The 26,482-nt window shown below is 42.1% G+C and overlaps 1 protein-coding gene across 2 annotated transcripts in view; it reads right to left on the bottom strand.

Moving 5' to 3' along the window:
• The window catches only part of IL7 (interleukin 7), a 60,318-nt gene that overhangs the window by 31,572 nt on the left and 2,264 nt on the right, over window positions 1-26,482 (bottom strand). For both annotated transcript variants that reach the window (XM_081110970.1, XM_081110969.1), the window contains exon 2: window positions 20,745-20,878. In XM_081110970.1, coding sequence (XP_080967096.1) covers window positions 20,745-20,878 — 134 coding nt within the window. The remainder of the gene's footprint in view (window positions 1-20,744; window positions 20,879-26,482) is intronic.

Consider the following 26,482-nt stretch of genomic DNA (forward strand, 5'->3'; position numbering starts at 1 on the left):
TTTCATTATTGTTTTAGATAAGGAATTTGTATCCTTACTGAGCTCTGTGTATCTTTACTTTTCTTGCACATTCAATTAAATTTGCTCAGATCTAAGATTTTATATTCATACTCTTGTTTTCACAAATCTCAGTAGTAGAGAATGGTCAGCTGGAGGTAGAAACTGGTGAAAATTTGGAGAGTAGCCCAGTTTCATTTTCCTTTATTAAAAACCCTTCCTTTCTATTCTTCCAGAAAGGATGCTTGTTTGAAAATTTTCTCTTTGGTTTATCCCAGTGTTTGTCTCTTGTTATTATTGTTGGCCCATAATCAACAATCTTAATCTAACTAATAAAAGACAAACATGCAAACTGACCACACCTTTGCTACACCTTAAGCCACGCCCACCAGCCAATCAGAGCAACTATATGCAAATTAAGCCAACCGGCAGCCATGGAGCTGGAGTGAGCAGGAGGCTTGGTTGCTCCGGTGATGGAGGAAGCCAAGCTTCCCACACCTGGCTCTGAGCTACACTAAAGGCAACAAAGTTTCAATTATAGAAGGTAAATAAATCCCAGAATAAAAAAAAAGATAAAAAGGAGAGGCTGGGAGCTTCTGTCGCCCGGGGGCTTGGCTAGCCTGAAAACGGCCCTCAGCTCCTCACCCAGGCTGGCCAGGCACCCCAGTGGAGACCCCCACCCTGAAAGGGTGTGACCAGCCTGCAAACACCAATCAGCTCCTCACCCAGGCTGGCCAGGCACCCCAGCGGGATCCCCACCCTGATCCGGGACACCCTTCAGGGCAAATCAGCTGGCCCCCACCCATGCACTAGGCCTCTATCCTATATAATAAAAGGGTAATATGCAAACTGACCCTAACAGCAGAATGACTGAGAATGACTGGTCACTATGACACACTGACCACCAGGGGGCAGATGCTTAATGCAGGAGCTGCCCCCTGGTGGTCAGTGCGCTCCCACAGGGGGAGTTCTGCTCAGCCACAAGCCAGGCTAATGGCTGCCAGTACAGCGGTGGCGGTGGGAGCCTCTCCTGCCTCCTCAGCAGCACTAAGGATGTCAGACTGCAGCTTAGGCCTGCTCCCTGCTGGAAAGTGGACATCTCCCGAGGGCTGCCGGGCTGCCAGAGGGATGTCTGACTGCCAGCTTAGGCCCAATCCCCTGGGGATCGGCCCTAAACCAGCAGGTGGTCATCCCCTGAGGGGTCCCAGACTGTGAGAGGGCACAGGCCGGGTTGAGGGACACCCCCTCCCGCCCCTGAGTGCACAAATTTTTGTGCACTGGGCCTCTAGTTTTTTTAAATAAAAAAATATATCTCTCTTCAGTTCTGGAATTTTGACTTCTGTTTCATTTGTTACTTTCCCTTCAGAATCATTTATTATTCATAGATTACCCCTCTGGGCTCTGTTAATTGCCTTCTATTAATTGTATATATACACAAATACACAGACTAATAAGTATGTATATGTGTGTGCATGACAGAGATAGGGAGAAAGAGAGGAGAGACAGAGATAGAGAGATAGAGATGGGTAAAAAGATAACATTTATACTTGTGTAGTTATATTAAGTCTTTGTTTTCATTTTGGGAGACTTTACATGTATGTTCATAATGGTTATGGCATAAAGTCGCTCTTCTTTATTATTTATTTATTTTAATCCTCACCGGAGGATATGTTTTTATTGATTTTAGACAGAGAAGAAGGGGAGAGAGAGAGAGAGAGAGAGAGAGAGAGAGAGAGAGAGAGAGAGAAAGAAAGAGAGAGAGAAAACATCTATGTGAGAGAGAAACATTGATCGGTTGCCTCCTGTATGCACCCCAGTTGGGGATTGAACCACAACCTAGGTATGTGCCCTTACTGGGAATCAAGCACACAACCTTTTGGTGTACAGGATGATGCTCCAACCAATTGTACCACCTGCCCAGGGCCACTCTTTGTTTTTATTTAAAAATATTTTTATTGATTTCATAGAAGGGAGAGGGAGAGAGAGATAGAAACATCATTGATGAGAATAATGCATTGATTGGCTGCCTCCTGCAAGTCCCAGGCTTGTGCTCTGACTGAGAATCAAACTGGGACCTCCTGGTTCATAGGTCAAAGCTAAACCACTGAGCCATGCTGGCCGGGCCACTCTTCGTTTTTATGCACACATTAACAAGCCAGTGATTTACAAACTTTTCCATCTCATGGCACACATAAACTAATGACCAAAATTCTGCGGCACACCAAAAAACAAACAAACTATATATATATATATATATATATATATATATATATATATATATATATATATATGTATATATATATATATATACATATATATATATACACACACACATATATATAAACAATATATATATATATATACATTTTTTTCTGATCTGACAAAAAATAGGTATAATTTTAATTGACTTACAAAAATAATAATAGTAATTACCCCATTTAAAAAATCCTCACCTGAGGATATTATTTCCCATTGCTTTTTTAGAGAGAGAAAAAGAGAAGATGGGAGGAAGGGAAAGAGGGCGAGGGGTGGGGAAAGAGAGAGAAACATCTATGTGAGACCAGACACATCCACTGGTTGTCTCCCACATGTGCCCTGAACGGGGCTGTGGATCAAACATGTAACCAAAGTTCATACCCTTGACCAGGAATCTAAATAGTGACCCTTCGGTGCCCAGGCCAATGCTCTAACCACTGAGCATGTTGGCCAGGGCTTACCTACTCTTTTTGCTCCAAAGTGACAGTTAAAAAATAAAATCAGGTACCTATCCTTGTATATAAGGATTTCTGGTTCCAAGAAATAACCAATGAAAGACAACCTTAGTATTCAAGATGACCAATAAGATGCAACTCTATTATATGACCATGTATTTATGGTTTGAGAAAGGGCATTCACACTGGATGGCTATAGTTGTGTTGGCTGTTGTCATATTTTTATTTGACAATCTAGGTAAAAAATGCCAGTGCCCTGACTAAATAGTCAGGTATTGCATGTTTTAAAAATTCTTAGTTTCCTGCCTGATGGAGATGAACTCCTCTCAAAGCACCATTTTATTTCTGAAATTCCCCACGGCATTATCTAATGTGTGCTCTTCAATAAAATCAAATTCTTCCAGTTGATCTGCTGAACCTGCTGTCAAAGTCTGTCTCTAGAGATGATGACCATGATAGCACCCGTTTCCTGGGTAAAACTGTTTCCCTAGGGACAGTCACCTGTGTCCCCACTCTGGCTGTGGAGAGGGAGCAGAGCCCTTATGAATTCCAAAGCATTTTTCTGGGCGCTGGAACTGCAAACATTCCCGTCGCAAAGGGCGGTGTGGTGTTCCTTTCATCTTACATGTGCTCCCCTCTCCATTAGTTAGCTTAAGGTGTGCTTTATGGGAGTAATTACACTCCCACCTCTCAGTTGGACTTTGATGGGTCTAATACTTAGATACTAATTCAGTAAGGATGAGCCCATCTTCTCTACCAGAGCAATTGGCTCAAATAACCAAGGTCTAAAGCAGTCAGATCCTTGATGCTCCCCTGGCATAAGGGCTCTTTCCTAGGTAATCCAATCAGAGTGTAGCCAGGATCTTGGGAGATTAGTTATAAGCAAGACAATGGTCATTTTTCTGGATTTGAGAGAAGCAAGAAACTCTGGTTGCTACTGGAAAGCCACAGCCTGAAGCCAAGTGACACAGGGAGAAATGCAGAGTGAAAGGAGTTGTAAGGAAACAGAACTGAAGTCCTAAGCCACACCCCAAAGCACTCAACTGCAGGACCTTTCAGTTATATAAGCCAGAAAGTTCTCTGTAATGTTTACATTCATTTTGTTACGTTTTCTGTTATTTGTAAGCGAGAGTGTACTAACCAATATCCCTTCTTGAGGATTTCATAACCGCTACCCTGGATCCTGGCTGCTCTGAAAACAACCCTCATTCTGAGAGCGAGGTCCACCCATTTCCTGTGGCTGCCTCCTTCCAGCCGTCACCTGCTCCGAGGAAGTGCGCCTTGAGCATTAAACAGCTCCTCTCCTTGCTGAGGTTTTTAGAGCAACTTATTTCCAACTCCAAAGAGAGGACAGAGCTTCTCTTCCTTAAAAATACAATCTGTCACATCACCTATCCCAGGAATGTCCTTTTCCTGGAATGACTGAAAGTGCAAATAGCTCTCTCCACACAGCAATAGGCACCACCCCCATTACATCCCAGAGTCCCAGACAAAGCAGGTTCACAAACAGAGCAAGTGGGGAAACGAATGATACACATGGCAAGCATGCAAACAGGTTCGCCCAGTTCCAAAACCCATGCTTTTTCTACTACACCAAGCTTGCCATCTAAATAATGTGAATTTGATTTTAAAAATTTCAATCAACAGAGTTTAATAGAAGGGTTGAGTTGATAAGTTCAAGACAAAAGAAATATGGTAAAATATATTCTTTTCTAAATCTTGAACCCTGTCCACATGACATGATTTGCAATCCCCTTTCTTTGGTTATTCATGGTGTGTCTACTTAGAAAGTTTATGGGATGTATGTGCACATTCATACTTTATGCATAAAATGGAGTGATGACTGCCTTCATAGTAAAGATAAAATGCTATAAAAGAAAGATTCCTTTTGACAGGTCTTAGGCATAAAATATCAGCTGGGCCCCATCTTAAAGGTACTCAAATGTGAGCATGTGAGTATTTGGGGAGACAGGAGAGGAAGAAAACTCCAGAAGGAGAGAACACAGAACAAAGTACACTGGCACAGAATGTGAGCTCATTTGGGAAATCGCAAGTAGGCTAGCTGGGCTGTGTAGGGAGGGTCAGGGCAATGCAGAGTGGAATCAGGCTAGAAGTGCGGACTGGGAGCAGACTCTGCTTCCCAAATGCCCAGAGAAGGTGTCAGTCATGCGCTCCACGGACAATGAGGGGTGACCTGTGGAAGGTTGCCGGGCAGGGATGTGGCGTCATTTCATCTCTGCCTTGTGACGATGACTGCATGTTGGGGAAGTGTTCATACTGCATAGCTGACCATGATGCTTATCTGCTTTGCCTGGAGAGTCAAATTAGGGGGTGAGTAGACATAAACTGTGGAGAAATACAATGTGAGGAGGTAGATGTAGAGCAGGTGAGAAATACAGAAGAATCCGAAGGAAGGCGGTTTGTAAGATTTCTGTCTCCCTAGAACTGTACATCTGGTGCAAGTCCAGCTGAGTAAAGGAACTGACTCCAATTTGGAGAGATCTACATAATTAGGTAAATAGGCTTCTTGATCTTGGAATAGTCACTGTGAAAAAGTGATCAATTAATCAACTCCAATCTTATAATCATGTTCTAAATTTCCCCCAAAAAAATCAGGAGAAAGAAAACACATACAAAATTTCATATAGATATTTGTGCGCTCAACTCTGCTTATCCTGTCTCGCAGTTTGGATTTCTCTGTTACTGAGAATTCATCATCAATGGACAGGCTTTGAGAAGATAGCATATATTTGTAAAGACTAAGACAGCACATCCTTATTTATCAAACCCTGTGTTCCTGCTGTCCCTTCGTCTACTGCCCCGCTCTCCAGGATAACAATGGCGGGGGGGGGGGGGGGCGCGGGGGGGAGTAGGCAAAGTCTCTTGGCATTAGCATTTATTCTTTCTATGACAACAAACATACATTAATTATGCTCTGACCTTAAAAAAACAGGAGATACTGAATACAGTGATTTAATAGCCAAAACATGTTTCCTATTAAATTTTATGCTAAAATTCTAAGGTGACTAAGTAGCACTATCCATTCACAATTGTAAATGAATTAATCAAAGCTCTGTGACTACCAAAGCCAATCTGTTAATTCCGCAGTCCTTCCTATGACCAAGAGTAGCCTAAGTAAAGCCGTTCAAATGAAGTTTATTGTCAACTTGTTTCTATAGCATGTTATATGTTGCATGTCTTCACTGGACAAACGATAGCAGAAACAGAAAGTTAAATGCTTTAACAATGGAAATTGATGGCCATCTACTGTAGAGAACACTCCAGGAATAAAACAAAGGACGCCAGTCTAGAAATAACATTGGAAATGCCTATATTATCAAATATGGTATTTTAAAATAATATCATAAAAGTACCCCAAAATGCTTTTTATACAGAAGAGTTGGAAAGGAAAACTTTTGAGTGTGAATTTCCCCTTGTGAAACTACCTCTGTAGAATTTCTCTGATGAGGCTCAATTTAAAAAAGATCAGTCCACAGAAAGCATCAGAAACACCTACAGTGTCATGAATAGAGGACGAAGGAGGGTACCACAGAGGGGATGACTAAATCTTGCTGTTCAACCCATTCTTTAGCTTGTGTAAAGTTCTGTACACCTGCCGGCCTTTTTCTGGCGGTGAGTATGTAATTTCTATTCATGGCAGGCCTTCCCAGCTTCACCAACACACCCTAGATACACAACTCGGTTTTTTATTCACTTGTGTTAATCAAGGTGTGGTTATATATGCATAGGGATAAGAAATGGTATTCCAGAAATGCATGATTCAGCAATTGGCAGATTTTCCTAAATATCAATGTTCATGTCAAACACAGACACTAAGAATTAGAACCCTGGTAACACAGGCACCTGTGGTCAGGAGAGTGCCACAGATGAAAGAGTAAGCGCATCTTCCTCTGGGTGTGTAGGATGTTGTTATGGGAGTTCCACAGAAGTTTCCCACAGGGCGTCCATTCTCTGTGTATTCTAAGTAGACTGGAATCCTACATCTGTGCAATGGAAAGAACATTGAAATAGAGGTGTGGGTGTGTCCTAACATTTCCATTAATGGCATTAAATAACTTTTCAGCAGGAATGGGCCTCTGAGATTATGTAAGCGAAAATTCTAATTTTCTGAATAATGAATTTTAAGGTCTGACAGCAGTTAATTGACTGCCCAAAGTCTCCATGCCAAAGTGACGAAGCTGGGATTCGGACCCAAACATTCCCAGACCAGGAGACCTTCCTGTGGCACTGTGCTGTGGGATGTAGCCTCTCCTTCATCTCCTGTCTGCGAAATGAGTGCAGTGAACTGGAGCGGCAGTTTTCACAGGGCCGGTCAGAAATGCGCAGAAGGTGATGCAGAGTGGCCAAGGCCGGAGGCCTCCCTGGAGTTTGGGGTAGGATTTATTAGGAAAAATTCACAGATAAAAATTTGAAATCCACAGTTACTGATGATCTACTTCTAAGTTCTACAAATGCAAAATCATCTTGTATATGTTCACATTTTAAAATAGTTTCACTCTCATGAATCAAGCAATGTCTAGCCATTCAAAAATAGTATAGGTTTTGATTTGCTTTTGTTTTTAAGGATATGAAATGGGAAATTTAGGAGGTATTATTGCAGACATATTATTTCCAACATGAAAATTATCATAAAAACCATCACTTCTTGAATGCTCACTAAATTGCAGGCATTGTTTCATGAGTATTGTATCTATTAGTTCCTTTAATCCTTATACTATCCCCATTTTCAGAAATAAGGAAACTAAAGTGTAAAAAGCTTAAGTAATTTATCCATTGTCACAGAGCGAAGCAGGCGGCACACTCAGGCTAAACATTCACCCAGGGCCCATTGCGTCATAACCTAAGTATGTTCATTATAAATTATTTACAGTCAAACGAAAACATATCTGTGGCCTTCACGGTGCGCAGAAACCCTTTATCTCCACAAACTGCACTTCTAACCTCACAGTCCTCAACACCAGTGACAGTCATTGAATTAATAACCGCATGAACGACCACCATTCATTGAAAACACCTGACACACACATGTTGCCATTACGTTCTATCCACACATCTTGCTTGGTTACCTGGGTGAGATTGACCTTGATATGCACCCGGCAAAGAAGGCAAGTTCTGTAAAACTTACAATATTGCCAAATCTAATGCTGACACAGAGCTGGGTTCAAAACCAATTTAAAAATTACCAATATAGAAAATCTCACAAAGTAGCTATTAAAGGGTGGGGGTAGGAGAAACCCCATTGTCCTCAAAGGGAAATGCCCAGAGTCAAGAGAAACCTGGCAAGTGTGAGTGAGCCACGTCTTTAATGAGGGGCACCTAGGAAAGGGAGGCTGAGGGGTCCCCGTTCTTCACTCGCAGACTGCAATCGGGGTTGGCTCCAGCTCTCATCCCGCTGTCCCTGCTTAGAAAAGCCTCCTCTGTTTCCCTCCAGCTGCGGGGCCCATGCCCCCTCACTGTCGTGTCTCCGCGAGGCCAGGGTGCTATCTACTCTTTCTGCTCTCACGGTGCCTGGGACACAGGGCGGGTGGCTGGGGTGTGGAGGTGGCACTGTGGCGGGGAGGGAAGCAGGCACAGTCATAGTCTGTTGTGTTGGGGAGCAAGGGCCGTGCTCTTAGTTTAACAATTTATTTTTCCCAAGTCAGTTATGGGGTTTGGTGAGCGGCCTTCCTTGGGGAGAAGAGAGTGGTCACTTCCAGGTGACGGTGACGTGTCCTTGCTTTGGAGGAGGACTGTGATATTCTGGGGGTCATCTGCCCACACTGCTCGCCTTTTCCCCAGCAGACATTTCCAAGGTAAAGCATTCGTGAGATCTTTGTCACCAGCTGTATGCGCTTTCTGTGGCTTCCATAGGAAATTCCCACAGACCGGGCTGCTTAAAACAACAGAAACTTTATTCGCTCACAGTTCTGGAGGCTGAGTCTGAAATCAGAATGCTGAGAGGGTCGCATGTCTCTCTCCTGTCCTGTGGAGGCGCTGGCAATCCTCAGTGGCCCTTCGCCTGTGGCTGCGGAACTCCAACCCCTGCCTCTGCCTTCACGCAGCCCTTTTCTCTTCTCTGCTCTTCACTTCCAAGGGCACTTGTTGGGTTTAGGACCCACCCAATCCAGAATGTTCTCACCTGAAAAGTTTTCATTATATCTGCAAAGACCCTTCCCCCAAGTCAGGTCACACTCACAGCTTCCAGGTGCATGTGCATATCACCTGGGGCGCCACCCCTCAGCCCAGGACACCATATTTTATTATTTTGGGAGGCGTGTTGTTTTAGGGTGCTAGTCAGTCATGTGGGTTCTTGAAAGATTTTTCTCATTCTTAGCCTGCCACGTACAATGACTTTTGTGTGTGTGTGCAAAGAAGTGTCTTTTCCTTAGTCTGCTGTGCTATTTTAAACTGGTTTTTATTATTGATTTTTAGAAAGAGAAGAAGCAAGAAGAAGAGAGAGAAGCATGGATTGGTTGCTTCCCGTATATACCACAACTGGGGATCGAACTCAAAACTAGGGTGCGCAAAGGATGACACCCTACTGACTGAGTCACACTGGCCATGGCATGATGCTCTATTTGATACTTTTGCGAGGTTTTGGTTTATTTTAATTGTGCTTCCATCTTTCAACTTACCCCAGCAGCACATTTTAAATCATGGGTGACAGTGACACATGTACCATTAGACCCTCTGTGTCATCATCTAACTTGGTCTGTTAAAGTCCCTTATGAAGGTTAGAATCTACATTATATCATTTCTTTGTAATGAGATCATCATACTTTGCAGAGCAGGAACGAACCCCTCAGCAGATTGAGAATACTCAAATTTCATGTCTTTTCAATTTTTCCAATTCTTTTCTAGTTCTATCCTGACTTGCTAGATCCACAGAAATCTTTCTTTTCAGGCGTCTGAATTGTGTGAGAATATAGAGAGTTTAATCAGTGCAAACAGAAGATATTTCCTTCCACTTGCCACGTAGGAAAAACAGGACTATTTCATCCATCCACACCTTTTAGCTTATGCTTTTTCTTCCTGCTCTTGATTTCTGTTGCAGCTATAGGCTACCAACACAGAAAATCCATGCAACATAGTTGGATGTTTTTGTTGGTCCAGATGTTGTACCAGCTCCAACCATGCACAGGCCTGGGGTACCAAAATTATAATTATTTAATTCACTCTTATATGCCCAACATTGTCTCCAAGGAGATCTGCAGTGGTGGGGTCCTCAGATCTCTGTCTGGGTCTCTCTCTCTCTCTTCCTCCTCTCTAAAATAAAAGAAAAATTAAAAAGAAAGAATCTAATATCATGGGATCTCAAAAACCCAAACAAAGGTTGGGTTCTTAATGTCATTCTTCCCAGGAAAATATCTATGGAAATGTAATTATTTCATCCCTAGCAGCTAATTGTCCATACCACAGGATGCTGGAGGTGGAGAACTTATATAGTCTTAAAATAGGTACTATTGGTCTTCTTTTTTAAAAAATTAGTTATTATTTTACTAGAGGCCTGCTGCATGGATTCATGCACTGGTGGTGTCCCTGGGCCTGGCCTGTGCCCTCTTGCAATCTGGGACTCCTCTGGGGATGTCAGAGAGACAGTTTTGGCCCGATCCCTGCAGGCCAAGCCTAGGGACCCTAGTATGCATATAAGACAGTGGTTCTCAACCTTCCTAAAGCTGCGACCCTTTAATACAGTTCCTCATGTTGTGGTGACCCGCAATTTTATTGTTACAAATTGAACATAATTAAAGCATAGTGATTAATCACAAAAACAATATGTAATTATATATGTGTTTTCCGATGGTCTTAGGCAACCCCTGTGAAAAGGTCGTTCAACCCCCAAAGGGGTCGCAACCTACAGGTTGAGAACTGCTGATATAAGATCTTCGGTTAATATCTTATTGCCCTTCTCCCCTGCCCACTTCCCTCTGAGTTTCATCAGTCTGTTCCATGTTTCCATGACTGTGGTTTCCACTCCTGCATTGAGTGTCTGTCCCCTGGTGGTCAGGGTATGTCCTAGCTACCTGTCAGCTGGTTGAATGGTTGGCTGGTTGGCCAGTTGCTTAGGCTTTTATATACCAGTATATAGATTTTCCTTTTTTAAAATAGACTATTTTTAATACACTTTTAGGTTTGCATAAAAAAGAACATCTGTCCATCCACAGTCTCCCCTACCATTATCTTGCATTAATGTGTGATGCCTTTGATATCATTCATGACTCAATATTGTTACATTTTTAATAACTGAAGTTCATTGTCTACATTAGGGTTCACTCTGTGCTGTAAAGTTCTCTGGGTTTTGACAGGTGTGTGTCATGTATTCACCCTTACAGTGTCACAGATAATCTCACTGCTCTAAATTTACACCGTACACCACCCATTTCCTCCTCCCACCCCCTCCTCTGACCCCTGACAACCACTGATCTCTTTAATGGCTCCACAGTTGCCATTTCTAAAAGGTCATATGGTGGAATCATGCAGTATAAGCCCTTTAAGACTGGATTCTTTCACACCATATACATTTCTATTCCTCTATGTCCTTGGTGGCTTGGTAGCTCATTTCTTTTTATCACCACTTACATTCCACTGAATAGAATGGTATGGTGTCTGTTCTGGTATTTTGCCCATTTTTAAATTGGATTGTTTCTTTTGTTATGGGTGAATTTTAACAGTTCTTTGGATATTTTGAAAGCAAGTCCTTTATCAGATATATCTTTTGCAAATATTTCCCCCCTATTCTGTGGCTTGTCTTTTTATTATTGTAACAGAGTTTTAATTTTAATGAAGTCCAACCTCATTTTTTTCTTTCATGGATTGTATTACTGGGTGTTGTAGCTAAAAAGTTATCACCAAATCCAAGGTCACTTAGATTTTTTTTTCTTTAGTACAGTGGGGCCCTGACTTACGAGTGTCCCGACTAACGAGTTTTTTGAGATACCAGCTGTCTCTCAGCCGATTTTTTGCATTGAGTTGATAGAGTAATTTGAGTTAATGAGCTCCTTAACGAGCTTGGTCTCGGAATGAATTAAACTCATAAGTCAAGGCCCCACTGTAGTTTTATTGAAATATAATCTACATCCAATTCACCTAAAGTGCACAACTCAATGGTTTTTGCTACACTATGTTAATTTTTTAAATTGTGATAAATATATACATAAAATTTGCCTTTAACCATTTAAAAAATATTTTTTCCATCACTTTTTACTATGCTCTTTTCTATGAGTTTTGTAGTTTATGTTTAGGTCTAGGATCCATTTTGAGTCAATTTTTATGAAAGGTAAAAGGTGTATTTTTTGTGTGCGGATGTTCCAGCATTATTTGTTGAAAAGACTATCCTTTGTCCATTGAATTGACTTTGATCCTTTGTCAAAGATCAGTTGACTATATTACTGTTGGTCTATTTATTCTGTTCCATTGACTTGTCTATTCTTTCATTAATATCATACTATTTTGATTACTCTAGTTTTATAGTAAGGCTTGAGTTTGGGTCATGTCAGTACTCTGGTGCTTTTCAATATTATGCAGGCTATTGTGGGTCTTTTAACATTCCACATAAACTTTAAAATCAGGTTGTTGATATACATAGAACAACTTCTGGACTTTTATTGGAATTGCATTGATCAAGTTGCATTGACATCTTTACAATACTGAGTCTTCCTATCCTTGAACATGGAGTATTTCTCTATGTATTTAGTTCTTCATTGATTTCTTTTGTAGGTTTTCACATATAAATATTGTACATATTTTTTTATATTTATACCTGAGCATTTCTCTTTTTTAATGCTAATATAAATGCCAATTGGAAAAATAGAAAAGCAATTGTCTTTTGTATATTAATCTTGTATCCTTCAACCTTGCTATAATTGCTTATTAGGTTCAGGAGTTCTTTTGTTGATTGTTTTGTATTTTTTATGAAGACAATGATGTCATCTGTAAACAAAAAACATTTTATTTCATTTGTATATATTTTATTTCCTTTTCTTGTAATACTGAATTAGCTAGGATTACCCAAATGATGCTGAACAGGAGTGATGAGAAGGTACATCATTAAAATGTTCTTAAGATAAAGAGACTTTAAAGCGTTAAAGAGTTTTGCAAAACAAGTGAAAGAGAGAGAATATGTATCAGATTTGAATTTTGGAAAAACAATTCAAATGCTGGTGAAGATGTACAGTGGAGGTAATGAGATCACCCAGGGGCCTATGGAAGGCTATGCGCTACTGAACTAAGGTTATAACAGTGGAAGTCAACAGAGTGAATGACTTATACAGGCATTACAATGATACATTAATCTATAGGATTTGGTGATGAAAAAACAAGGATGTCAAGGATAATGCTGGGATTTCAGGATTGAATGACAGGACAAATATAGATGCTATTACCGAAGACAGAGAATGCAGAAACAGGAACAAGATAAAAGTGATGATAATTAGTTCTCTATTGCGTATGATGTGCCACAGTACATCAGGGCAGAGATTTATAATTGATATTTGAACTAAATGGTTCTAAAGTTCATGTGAGAGGTGAAGACAGAAGTTGAATCTCTGAGGGCCTCTAGAACAGAGATAGAGATAGAGATAGAGTTAAAGATATTAGAAATTGTAAAAGCTAATTATAACCTATTAGTCATTAGATATTAAATTTCATAACTTAGAACAAAGGACAGCCCTTAATGAATGTGTATTATACTGAGTCATCCTTAGAAAGTGTTTGGCCTTCTCTAGCGGTCTTCATATTTTAACCAGCCTCAATTCTGGTGACTCAGTTATGGTAAGAGTTCCATAATTCAATCATATGAGTCATGTTTAAGCAAAATAATTTTTTATGAATAAAATCTACATTAATAAAAGAGAAACATGGTAATTGGCGTACGACCGCTACCCTTCCCATTGGCTAATCAGGGCAATATGCAAATTAACTGTCAGCCAAGATGGCGGCCGGCAGCCAGGCAGCTTGAAACTAACATGAGGCTTGCTTGCTTCAGTGACGGAGGACTCCAACGTTCCCCGCCGGCTGCTGCAGGCCTCTGAGCCTGCAGTTTCAAACACTGTAACAAATATAGGCTAAACAAAACCCCAGAAACCAGCTTTCAGCCGGCTGGGATCTCAGAGCTGGAGTTGATACAGAGTTTCGAGAACCGAAACAAACCAGATACCTGCTTTCAGGAGCAGAGGCCTCAGAGCTGGAGCCTCAGAGCTAAAGCTGGCCCAGAATAAAAAAGAAAAAAAAAGAAAAAAGGGAGCAGTTGGGAGCTTCAGTCCCAGCCTGAAAACAGCCCTCAGCCCCTCACCCAGACTGGCCAGGCACCCCAGTGGGGACCCCGACCCTGAAGGGTGTGTGACCAGCTCAAACAGCCATCATCCCCTTATCCAGGCTGGCCAGGCACCCCAGTGGGGACCCCCACCCTGATCGAGGGCACCCTTCAGGGCAAACCAGCCGGCCCCCACCCATGCACCAGGCCTCTATTCTATATAGTAAAAGGGTAATATGCCTCCCAGCACCGGGATCAGCGGAGCTGAGAGGCCTCTCGGCACCGGGATCAGTGTGACAGGGGGCAGCGCCCAAACACCCTGATTGCCCTGTGGCTCTGTGTGTGACAGGGGGCAGGGCCACAACCTCCCTATCGGCCCTGCTCTGTTCGTGACAGGTGAAGGCGCCCCAACCCCCTGATCGGCCCTGCTCTGTGGGTGATAGAGGGTGGCGCCCCAACCCCCCCCTCCCACGGGCCCTGCACTGTGTGTGATGGGGTAGAGCCATAACCTCCCCATCAGCCCTGCCCTGAGTGTGACAGTGGCGGCGCCCCAACTCCCTGACCCGCCCTGCTCTGTGTGACAGGGGGCGGTGTGCCAACTCCCCTATTGGCCCTACTCTGTGAGTGACAGGGGGGAGCTCCCCAACCCCCTGATGGGCCCTGCTCTGTGCGTGACAGAGGGGAGCTCCCCAACCCCCTGATGGGCCCTGCTCTGTGCGTGACAGGGGGTGGCGCCACAACCTCCCCATTGACTCTGCCTTGAGTGTGACAGGGGGCGGTGCCCCAACCCCCCAATCGGCCTTACCCTGAGCGTGACTGAGGGTGGCATCGCAACCTCCCAATCCACCCTGCTCTGTGCATGACAGGGGGCGGCGCCCCAACTCCCCAATCGACCCTGCTCTGAGCCCAACCAGGGGCTGCACCTAGGGATTGGGCCTGCCCTCTGCCACCCGGGAGCAGGCCTAAGCCAGCAGGTCGTTATCTCCCAAGGGGTCCCAGACTGCGAGAGGGCACAGGCCGGGCTGAGGGAACCTCCCCCCCCCCCCCCCCCCGAGTGCACAAATCTTTGTGCACCGGGCCTCTAGTAATGTATAACATCCCAAACTAGTTGCTATCAGATATCAAAGAAATACCTGATATTGGATTCATGACAAGTTTTCAAAGAAACAAATGTTCTAGAAAAAAGATTTCCTAACTTATTTGAAACAAATTCCATGTTCTCATTAACATATGAAGTTGATTTATAATTCATATATTATTTATCATATATTATTACAATTCATATCTTTGTTTATATGGAAAAATATCAGGTGCAAGGTGGTGCACTGAGCATTCTTTGGGATACAAAGGTGAATCAAACACAAACCGTCCTTGAGATACTTATAGACGAGTATGGGAAAATAAGATACAAACTTAGGTAAGTATGCAAGGAGTAAGAGTTAAGAATCATAAATTTCAAATAAAATTGAGAAAGCAATCCTACTTACAATAGCATCAAAGACACATAAAATGCTTAAGAATAATTTTAACAAAAGAAATTTAAAGCTTACAGCCTGAAAACTACAAAACTTCATTCAAAGAAATTAAAGATCTAAAAAAACGGGAACCATCCTGTATTCATAGATCATAACCATCATTATGCATTGTCAAAAAGATAGTACCCCCCAAATTGATCCACAGGTACAACAAAATCTATTAGAATCCCAACTCACTTCTTAGAAATTGACAAGCTGATTCTAAAATCCATATGGAATTGCACGGGACCTGAAATAGCCAAAACAAGTTTGAAAAGGAACAAACTAGAAGAACTCTCACTTCCTGAGTTCAAAATTTACTCCAAGTCAATAGCAATAAAAACATATTAGAATAGAATTGAAGAGTCCAGAAATAAACCCATACATGTATGGTCAAAGATACCAATACTATTCAATGGGGTAAAGAATAGTCTTTTCTCTCCAAGTATGGCTTATTTGTTGCTTTATATGATAATTATTTCTGAATAAATTTCACGGCAGTCCTTGATTATATGTTCATTGGAGACCACTTAATAATATTATTGTTATTATTATTTGGAAGAACTTGACATAGAGCATTGCACATAGTAGGGGATTGATGAATATTTATGAAAGGAGGAAAATAATCAGGACAAAAGAAAAAGAGGAAGGGAAAGAAGGAGAAAAGAAGAAAAGAAAAGGTGACTTTTTTGCATATCTCAAAAAATTTGAGCACTATGAGAGATCTCCGGGATAATTCAATTTCCATATTTTATAAGGGACTGAAGAGTCCAAAGAGGTTAGATGAGGTATCCAAAATCACAATGCTTGCTAAGAACAAAGCTAGTAACAAATTAGGTCTTCTAATCCCTCTCTCAGGTCCCCTCACACTGCACTGCGATGCTGGTTCACAGTAAAGCAATTTAACTGAGGGAGCCAGTGAAAATATATTTTTCCATGAGGCAGAAGATTGCTTTATTAATCCTTAAAATGAATGTTCAATCATGGATTCTAAAATAAAATGTGTAACTTAAAAATAATAGCTAATTGCCCTGGCCGGGTGGCTCACTAAGTTGAGCATTGTCCCCTGCGCCAAAAGGTTGCAGGTTCGATCCCTGGTTGGGAGACAAATGATCCATGTTTCTTTCTTCTCTCTTCTTTCTTATTCTCTCTCTTCTCTTCTCTTCTCTTCTCTTCTCTTCTCTTCTCTTCTCTTCTCTTCTCTTCTCTTCTTTCTCTCTCTCTCTCTCTCTCTCTCTCTCTCTCTCTCTCTCTCTCTCTCTTCTCTTTCTCTCTCCTCTCCCCTTACCCCCCACTTCTTCTCTCTCTTAAATCAGTAAAACATATCCTCGGGTGAGGATTTATTGAAAAAGCTAATTGAATTTATGGTCCAGTTTATTCTATTTTGTTACTGTGTTTGAGCTAACCACTGAAAAACAAATAAGGAAACCCATGTCAGCTAATACCCACAGGTCTGGCTTTGTAGATCTGATGCAGCAGAATTTAGGTGTTAGACTAAAATCAGGGGACTATTCTAATTTTTTCCTTTGACTCATAAATTATTTTCAAATAAGGAGGGTCATGTATGAAATTATCCAGTGGGCCTTCCACATCACTGAAATTCTTTAAAAACAGGAATCTCTGGAGGTGAGTCCCAGCAACTTGTATCTTGACAGACCTTTCAGTTTATTGGGAAGTACCTAAAATTGTGAATTACTACCTTGGTTTACACCCGTCAACAATGTTCACCTAAATTAATGAAGTATTTCCTCCTGTCCCCTTGCTTCCCATTCTACCCGACAAATTTATCTACATGGTTGCCAGACAAAAAGTTGTAAACAAAATATGATGTGTTATTACCGTTTCATTCATTCATTCACCAATTATTTATTGAGAGTTCTAGTCCTTCCTGGTACAGCAGTGAATACAACGGACAAATATTTCTATTCTATACTGAATACATAATGAGCCTTTACCAAGTAATAGGAATATGAACAAAAGCCAATAGGAGAACGGCATTGACATCGAATGCCTTCCCCCTAAAGTCCTCAGTGGTTTCCTGGTGCTTAGACTCCTTTGTATGGCGTACACCGCACTGAGTGGTCTGGGCTTCCTGTGAGGATTTGGTTCTCATCTTGCATCCCACAGTCCAACCACACCAAGCCTACTGGTTTCTTATTTACATTCCTTTTCAAGGTGACCCATCCTCCCCTGATGAGGGACCCTCTCCCCAACCTGTTCTGCTGCTTTTGGTAACACCTACATGTATTTTAAGATTCAAGAATCATGTGTCACCAAAATTCATGTAAGAAGAAGTAGATGTCTATTAAATAAATAGAATCAATAATTAAAAGCCTTCCAAAGCAGAAAGCCCTAGGTCCTGATGGGTTTGCAATGTAGAGACTAAAAAAATATATAAAAGATCAATGAAGCCAAGAGCTGGTTCTTTGAAAAGGTAAGCAAGATTGATGAACCTTTAGCCAGACTCATCAAGAAACAAAGCGAGAGGATCCAAATAAACAAAATAAAAAAATGAAATGGGTGAAGTACAACTGATCCATAGAAATACAAAGGTCTGTAAGAAAATACCATTAACAACTAGATTCCCACAAACTGGACAATGTGGATGAAATGGACAAATTCCTAGAAAAATACAATATTCCAAAACTGAATCAGGAAGAATCAGAAAACTTGAATAGGCCAATCACAACTGATGAAATTGAAGTAGTAATAAAAAAAACTCCCTGGTTAGATGGCTTCATACTGCCATCTTTTTTAAAAAAAAATATTTTTATTGATTTCAGAGAGGAAGGGAGAGAGATAGAGAGGTAGAAACATCAATGATGAGAGAGAATCATTGATCGGCTGCCTCTTGCACACACAACATTGGGGATCAAGCCCACAATCTGGGCATGTTCCCTGACTGGAATCAAACTGTGACTTCCTGGTTCATAGGTCAATGCTCAACCACTGAGCCATAATGGCTGGGCCACTTCCAAGTTCCTTTTATGAGGCCAGCAGTATCCAATTTTCCAAAACTAGATCAAGACACTACAAAAAAAGAGAATTATAAGCCAATATCCCTGATGAACATAGATGCTAAAATCATCAACATATTAGCAAATCAGATCCAACAATACTTTAAAAAGATCATACGCCACGACCAAGTGGGATTTATTCCAGGGATGCAAGGCTGGTACAATATTCACAAATCAATAAATGTGATACATTACATAAACAAATTGGAAGACAAAAATCACATGATCATATCAATTAATGCAGAAAAAGTATTCGACAAAATCCAACACCCTTTTTTGATACAACTCTCAGCAACATGGGAATAGAGAGATCATACCTGAACATAATAAAGGCCCTATATGACAAACCTACAGCCAACATCATACTCAATGGGCAAAAATGAAAACCATGTTCCCTAAGAACAGGAACAAGATAGGGTTGTCTGCTTTCACCACTCTTATTCAATATAGTACTGGAAGTCCTAGCCACAGCGATCAGACAAGAAAAAGAAAAAAAAGGCAGCCAAATTGGAAGGGAGGAAGTAAAACTCTCATTATTCGCAGATGACATGATATTGCAAAGTAGAAAACTCTAAACACTCCACCAAAAAATGCCTAGATTTAATAAATGTATTCGGCAATGTAGCAGGATACAAAATTAACACACAGATATTGATGACATACCAATAATGAACTCTCAGATAGAGAAACTGAAAAACAATCCCATTTACCATTGCAACAAAAAAAATTAAGGTACAGTGGGGCCTTGACTTACAAGTGTCCCGACTAACGAGTTTTTTGAGATACCAGCTGTTTCTCCGCTGATTTTTTGCATTGAGTTGATAGAGTAATTTGAGTTAACGAGCTCCTTAACGAGCTCGGTCTCGGAACGAATTAAACTCGTAAGTCAAGGCCCCACTGTATTTAGGAATAAATTTAACCAAGGAGGTAAAAGACTTATACTTAGAAAACTACAGGATGTTGAAAGGGAGATAGAGGAACAAGTAGAGAATATACCATGTTTCTGGATTAGTATAATCAACATCATGAAAATGTCCATACTACCCAAAGCTCCACATGGTCTTTCTACAAAATCCAGTAATTGCTCTCCTGGCTATTTAACCAAATGATTTGAAAACTCACTTTGTATGTCTGTACAAAGCACTGCACATGAATGTCTAGAGAAGGTTTATTCATAAGAGCCAAAAATTGGGAGCAAACAAGATTAAGTCCTAGCAGTGAATAGAAAAACAAACGGAGGTGCATCCATTCAATGGAATTTTATTCGACAATAAAATGGATGAGGCATCAAGCCACAATAAGCCATGGGGAACCTTAACTACATATTGCTAATGAAAGGATCCAGTCTAAAATAGCTACACAGGGCATGACTCCAACTACAGGACATTCCAGAAAGGCAAAATTACAGAGACCACAAGCAGCTCCGGGGTTGCCTTAGGTTCAAGAGAAGGGCATGAGGGACGAGGCAGCGGGGCACAGGGGATGTCAGGGGCAGTGAAACCATCCCTATAACACTGTAGTGGTGGACACATGACATTTTGCATGTACAACACAAGGAGAAAAACCTAAGGTCAATTATCAGCTTTAATGAATAATAATGTATCAAGATCGGTTCAATCAATCGTAACAAATGTACCACACAAATACGAGATGTAAATAATGGGGAAACTTGTGCAGAGGGACAATGGGCATTTGGGAATTCTTTACTTCCTGCTCATCTTTCCTGTAAACTCATAACTGTTCTAAAATGAAATCTATTATAAAAAATTGTCCATAGTAAATAGAAAAATTTACTCAAAGCAAATTATATAAAATACATACTATACTGGTAGATATGTTCACATATTCAGATAAAAATAAAATAGCTATGTACATCTTTCCATGATACCTTTTCAATGTTATGTTCTATTATTTTCCCTCTCCTGATATAATGGTTCCACACAGACTGGCTGTTAATGGGAGGTGAGGAAATGCAGACAGTGATGTTACATTATGCTCATGAGAAATTTGATGGTGAAGGGCAGTAGGGCTGACGTGGGCAGTTGTGGGAGTCTGAAGGTCTAGAAAAGAATTATTTTTAAAGGATGCAATGATTGCCAGCTATGAAAATATATAATTAGTAGCTCACTGAATTTCATCCCTTAGTTATTTCACTTTCAATAATTATAAATGGATACTTGACTATATAAAACTGCATAGCGACAGTATCTATCACATTTTCCCAACGACTTAAAATGTGAGAAGCAGCACATACCAGGTCATTGAGGCTGACCATGATGACATGCTGGTACTCTTCGCCACTTTTACCTTCGATCTCACAATCAGATGACGCGACTGGCAACAGAACGAGGATCAGGGGAGGAATTCCAAAGATATACCTGAAAGAAACTGAAGACAACAGTACATAAGAACGAGCTAGAAAATGTTATGTCGCGTGATCTGATTTGATGGTGCCTTTCAATGAGCCTGGCCACATATTTCTAATCCTTGTAAACATGCATCTCTGGTTTTGGATAGAGTGGGAGGAACTCTGAAACTCAATACCAAGTAACAACCAAAGCAGGACAGACTTCCAGTGTCTGAGTTTCTTTCCTGTTTTAACTGAGGAATTACTGTTTGGGAAAGTGCAGAGCAGTGGTGGGTGCCAGCAGGGTCTCTTTGCTTCTGGAAAACACTCCAGGGTATAAATTCAGTTTATCCAATTTCGACTTATGTTGAACATCCCCACAGGGAAAGGCATCTACAGGTGAACAGGTAATCTAAGGACAGGTGAAAAAGTTACACATTTTTGACATTTTATGATCTATGGCATGTGACTGTGTATGGAAACCCGATGGTTGTCCAAGCGTCCAGCAGCTTCCTGAGGTGGCGTCGCAGGTTGATCCCCCGCTATGACTCTGTGATTATATTTTTGCTTTTTAGTGATGGTTTACTCTTCCCAGAACTGTGGCAACATTGACATTATATTTCGAGACTCCTTATCTTTTCAGTAGCTTCTGTTTCTAAGTACCCTGAGCCCCTATTCTCTTCAAACACTGATCTGTTTAGCTTCTTGATATGTTAGAAAAGCCCAATAAATAAGTTCACACCCTGTTAACTAATGATTTCTATCTGTTTTTTATAAGCCTTCCTAATTGGGGGCAATTAGCTAATAAAAAAGAATCTATATTAATAAAATATGCTAATTAGACTGGACATCCTTCCAGACAGCCTTCTGGATGAAGCCGGGGCTGTGAGGGAAGCCCAGGTCCTGGTTGCCGGAGGGAAGCCAGTATCGGCAGCTGGGGGGTGGAAAGCCTACTCTTGCACGAATTTCGTGCACCAGGCCTCTAGTTATCCAATAAAAAAGAGTGAAATTATAAATGAATCATTTGGGGCAATAGTAATAGACTGAACTGAAAGCCTGTGGCTCCCTGAGGCGTAAAAATTTGCTTATATAGGGACTTAATTCTTCATAAGCCTGTCAGAGTATCTCCTCTGCATCTTTCTGGAAACTCTTGGGTTATGTTGACAACATCTTTCCTGTGAATTTCCCAAATGAACTTCCACTGCACTTGCTGAGTGAAAGACATTTCACATGTGTGCCTTCTCTGATTAAGATGACAAATAATATCATCCCTAAGAACACAAGGTAGTGATATCGTGACAAAGACCTAAAGACGGTTAAATATATCACAAAAGTTTCCAATACCATTGTCCTCCATGCTATCATTGTCCATCATATAAGAATTGGTAGCACTCCCCAGTAAATTATGCGCTATTAATGACCCATATTTTACACATAGAGGCAGTAGGCTGGGCAGCAGATCTGGGAACAAACATGAATCCTCCATGAATCTCATCCTCTTATGTCACTGACTCTTGACAAGGCAAGAGAAACAAAATGAGACATGGCTTCCATTCATTGCTCTGCCAAGAAATATCTATATACATGACAAGCAACAATTCACTTAGGAGGTGAATAATAAAGATGACACCAGTTACCTTTCACTGAATACCTACCATGTGCCAAGCATTAAGTGTCAGATACATACTAGTTCCAAGACCAAAAGAGTTCTGCAAGTTCATCTTTTTCTGAAATGTAGGCAGCAATTGCCAGGTCTGGATTTTAACCTGGCCTTGCTGCCTCACCAGGATTTGATCAGAAATGGCCACGATCTTTTGATAACATGCAAGCACACTGGTCCGAATGCAAACCACTTCCAGGTAATAGTCTCCAGCTCTGCAGCTTTCTTCTACTCCTGCTCCTGCATGCCGAAGGTTCTCAAGCATGACCAACTAATGATTGACAGGTCCTAGCTTTGTAATCAGACATATATGCATAGTAGAGAGATGACCTTTTCTCTGTCACCTTGCAGATGCCCACGTGGTGCACGCTGGGAGGAGTAGATGATAAAGGGAAGGTTATAGAGCACAGAACTTGAAATGACCTTTAAGGGAGATAAATACAATAAAGTATGAAGTACCAGCATGAAAAGAGGCATTTTTACCACTATACATGCATGCTATTTCAAAGGAGGTTGTTTTATATTTTACATAGAGCACCAGCTGTTGTGTCCCCAACTTTCAGTAATTGGTGCTTCCCAATTCCCATCGGCCTATTTATTCATTGAAAGGCATCTGATCAATGCTTTCGAATACAACCTGGTGGAAAATTCAATCTTTTTTTGTGTATCACAACTAATTTCAAAATTTAAAACATAATTTGACTTGTCAGTAAAGAGTGTCTTTTGTTGCCACTGTTGTTAAGTAATTTAGCCCCAGACAGACGAGGACAAAGCAGAGTGCGAGGGTTTGCAGAGTGGAGATGGGGGTTTTGTCTTGGTGTGATGTTGAGTTGTTGCCTGAATGAACCACAGAACATCTTTTAAGCGTCACTCCCCTGATTTGTAAAATGAAAACTTTAGACTAAATGGTCCCTCCATGTCCCTTCCAGTTCTCAAGCACCCGAAATTCTCATACTCTCCCTGGCCATCGAAATGCAGTAACTCTTTAGATCTGAAATCGCCTCCTGGACAATGCTGCAAACACAGCCGGGCCTTCGGACCCGCGGCTCCTCATGACTTGCACTTTGGTCTGGACTTGAAGTCTTTTCTCCACACCATGGAGATAGTAATATGAATGTTGCCTAGTTTGAGCTTGCTTTTAACACCGTCCCAGTAGAAAAAGAACTCTTATTTTGTTTCAGAATATACAGATACCCACACTTCCCCCAATCTTGCCATTTTCATTAGGTTACAGAAAAGATAAACCATGAGGAATAATGCAAGGCGAGCTGGGGCTTGTGGAATTTTCTTTAGATCTCCTGAAGGGATTGAAACTGGAGAATTTGTTTTCAGTGGGGAATCTGGTTAAACCAAAATGATGGCTGTCTAAAAAATTCTTGATGGTTTTAATGTAAGCCAAATAATACATTCAATCCTCAGCTACTTAAGTTATGGGGTCAAAGTGAACATAAATAAATTAGTTCCTACACTCCATCCAATTTAATTTTTCATTAGCCTTTAAGACCAATGAGTGTTAATTGACTGTCCATTATGGACATTGCATAGACCTGCTTTCACTGGGAATTTGAAAAAAAAATGGTCCAAAGACATTCCGGTTGGAGTGGAAGACATGAGTGTATATGACTTTACTAGTAATCTGATCAATTGGCACAAGCAAATGGGTGAATAAAGAAAATGTTAATAAAGAGTAGAAAACAGCCATACATTGTATGGAAATCAGCTTTTAAGGTTACAAAAATGAATTTGATGATGCTCACATACAGAAATCTAATAACTGCTATAAGTATATTCAGACTGGAATGTAAATTCTAGCCATAAATCCCATAATAAATATTTAGACATTTCTGAAGTCAACTTATGACATTGCATATCATATTTTACAACCATTTCATGAGGCACGTATTATATACTAATACTAGAGGCCCAGTGCGCAAAAATTTGTGCACTCGGGGGGGGGGGGGTCCCCTCAGCCTGGCCTGTGCCCTCTTGAAGTCTGGGACCCCTCGGGGGATGACCACCTGCTGGCTTAGGCCCGCTACCCGGGGATCAGGCCTAAGCTGGGAGTCAGACATCCCTCTGGCAGCCTGGGAGCCCTCGGGGGATGTCCATTTGCCAGTGGGGAGCAGGCCTAAGCTGCAGTAGGACATCCTTAGCGCTGCTGAGGAGGCGAGAGAGGCTCCCACCACCACCACTGTACTGGCAGCCATCAGCCTGGCTTGAGGCTGAGCAGAGCTCCCCCTGTGGGAGCACACTGACCACCAGGGGGCAGCTCCTGCATTGAGCCTCTGCCCCCTGGTGGTCAGTGTGTGTCATAGTGACCAGTCATTCCCAGTCGTTCTGCTGTTAGGGTCAATTTGCATATCACCCTTTTATTATATAGGATAGAGGTCTGGTGCACGGGTAGGGGCTGACTGGTTTGCCCTGAAGGGTGTCCTGGATCAGGGTGGGGGTCCCGCTGGAGTGCCTGGCCAGCCTGGGTGAGGGGCTGATTGGTGTTTTCAGGCTAGCCACACCCCCTTTAGAGTGGGGGGGGGGTCCCCACTGGGTTGCATGGCCAGTCTGGGTGAGGGGCTGATGGCTATTTGCAGGCTGGTCAAGCCCCACCCCCAGTGGGGACCCTCACCCCATGGAGGTTTGGCCAGCCTGGGTGAGGGGCTGATGGCTGTTTGCAGGCTGGCCACACCCCCTTCAGGGTAGGGGTCCCCACTGGGGTGCCTGGCCAGTCTGGGTGAAGGGCTGAGGGCCGTTTTCAGGCTGGCCAAGCCGCCACCACCCCCACCCCCACCCCCCCTCAGTGACGGAAGCTCCCAGCCTCTCCTTTTTTTCTTTTTTTAATTCTGGGATTTATTTACCTTCTATAATTGAAACTTTGTAGCCTTGAGAGGAGCTCAGAGCTGGCCAGGGTGGGCAGGAGGGAAGCTTGGCTTCCTCCATCACCAGGGGCAACCCAAGCCTCCTGCTCGCTCCAGCTCCGTGGCCATGGCAGGCTGAAAGCAGGTATCTGGGGTTTATTTACCTTCTATAATTGAAACTTTGTTGCTTTGAGTGGAGCTCAGAGCCAGCCGTGGCAGGCGGGAAGCTTGGCTTCCTCCATCATTGGGGCAACCAAGCCTCCTGCTTGCTCCAGCTTTGTGGCTGCCGGCCACCATCTTGGTTGGGTCAATTTGCATATAGTTCCTCTGACTGGCTGGTGGGCATGACTTAAGGCATAGCAAAGGTATGGTCAATTTGCATGTTTGTCGTTTATTAGTGTAGACTAGAGGCCTGGTGCATGAAATTCATACACTGGGGTGGGGGAGATGTTCCCTCAGCCCAGATTATGAGAGGGTGCAGGCTAGGCTGAGGGACCCCACTGGTGCACAATCGGGGCTGGGGAGAGACATGGGATGTCGGCCAGCCAGGGAGAGGCCGCAGGAGGGCTCCAGCATCTGTCTGGCCTGTCTCACTCAGTCCTGATCAGCCGGACCCCAGCAGCAAGCTAACCTACCGGTTGGAGTGTCTGCCCCCTGGTGGTCAGTGCATGTCATTGTGAGCAGTTGAGCGGTCTTAGCATATCATTACCATATTACACTTTGATTGGTTGAATGGCTGACCGGACGACTGGACAATTAGCATATTAGGCTTTTATTATGTAGGATATCAATTATTAATATTTTTGCAAATGAAGAATCTGGAGCCCAAAGAAACATTTTTGTCCCATACATAATGTGTCTGGTAAGAAGCAAGTTTCAAAGCCAGGTTTGTCAGGTTGAAGAGTCTAGAAACTCAGCTTTTAGCCAGCAAGCTAACCTGCTTCCTAGAAAAACTGTGGTGTGTAGTCAAGGGGAATGTGCAACACCCCACCTTGCTCCTCCTGGACTCACTAACGTACTTCCTGGCCAAACTCTGCCGCATCATCCTCTCATCTCAGGAAGAAGGACACTGTTTACTTGCTGTTAGCACACCAGGGTATGTGTCAGTGGTGAAACCAGGAAAAAAATCTCAC

The sequence above is a fragment of the Myotis nattereri genome (genome assembly GCF_964212035.1).
Source record: "Myotis nattereri genome assembly, chromosome: 17".
NCBI lineage: Eukaryota > Metazoa > Chordata > Mammalia > Chiroptera > Vespertilionidae > Myotis > Myotis nattereri.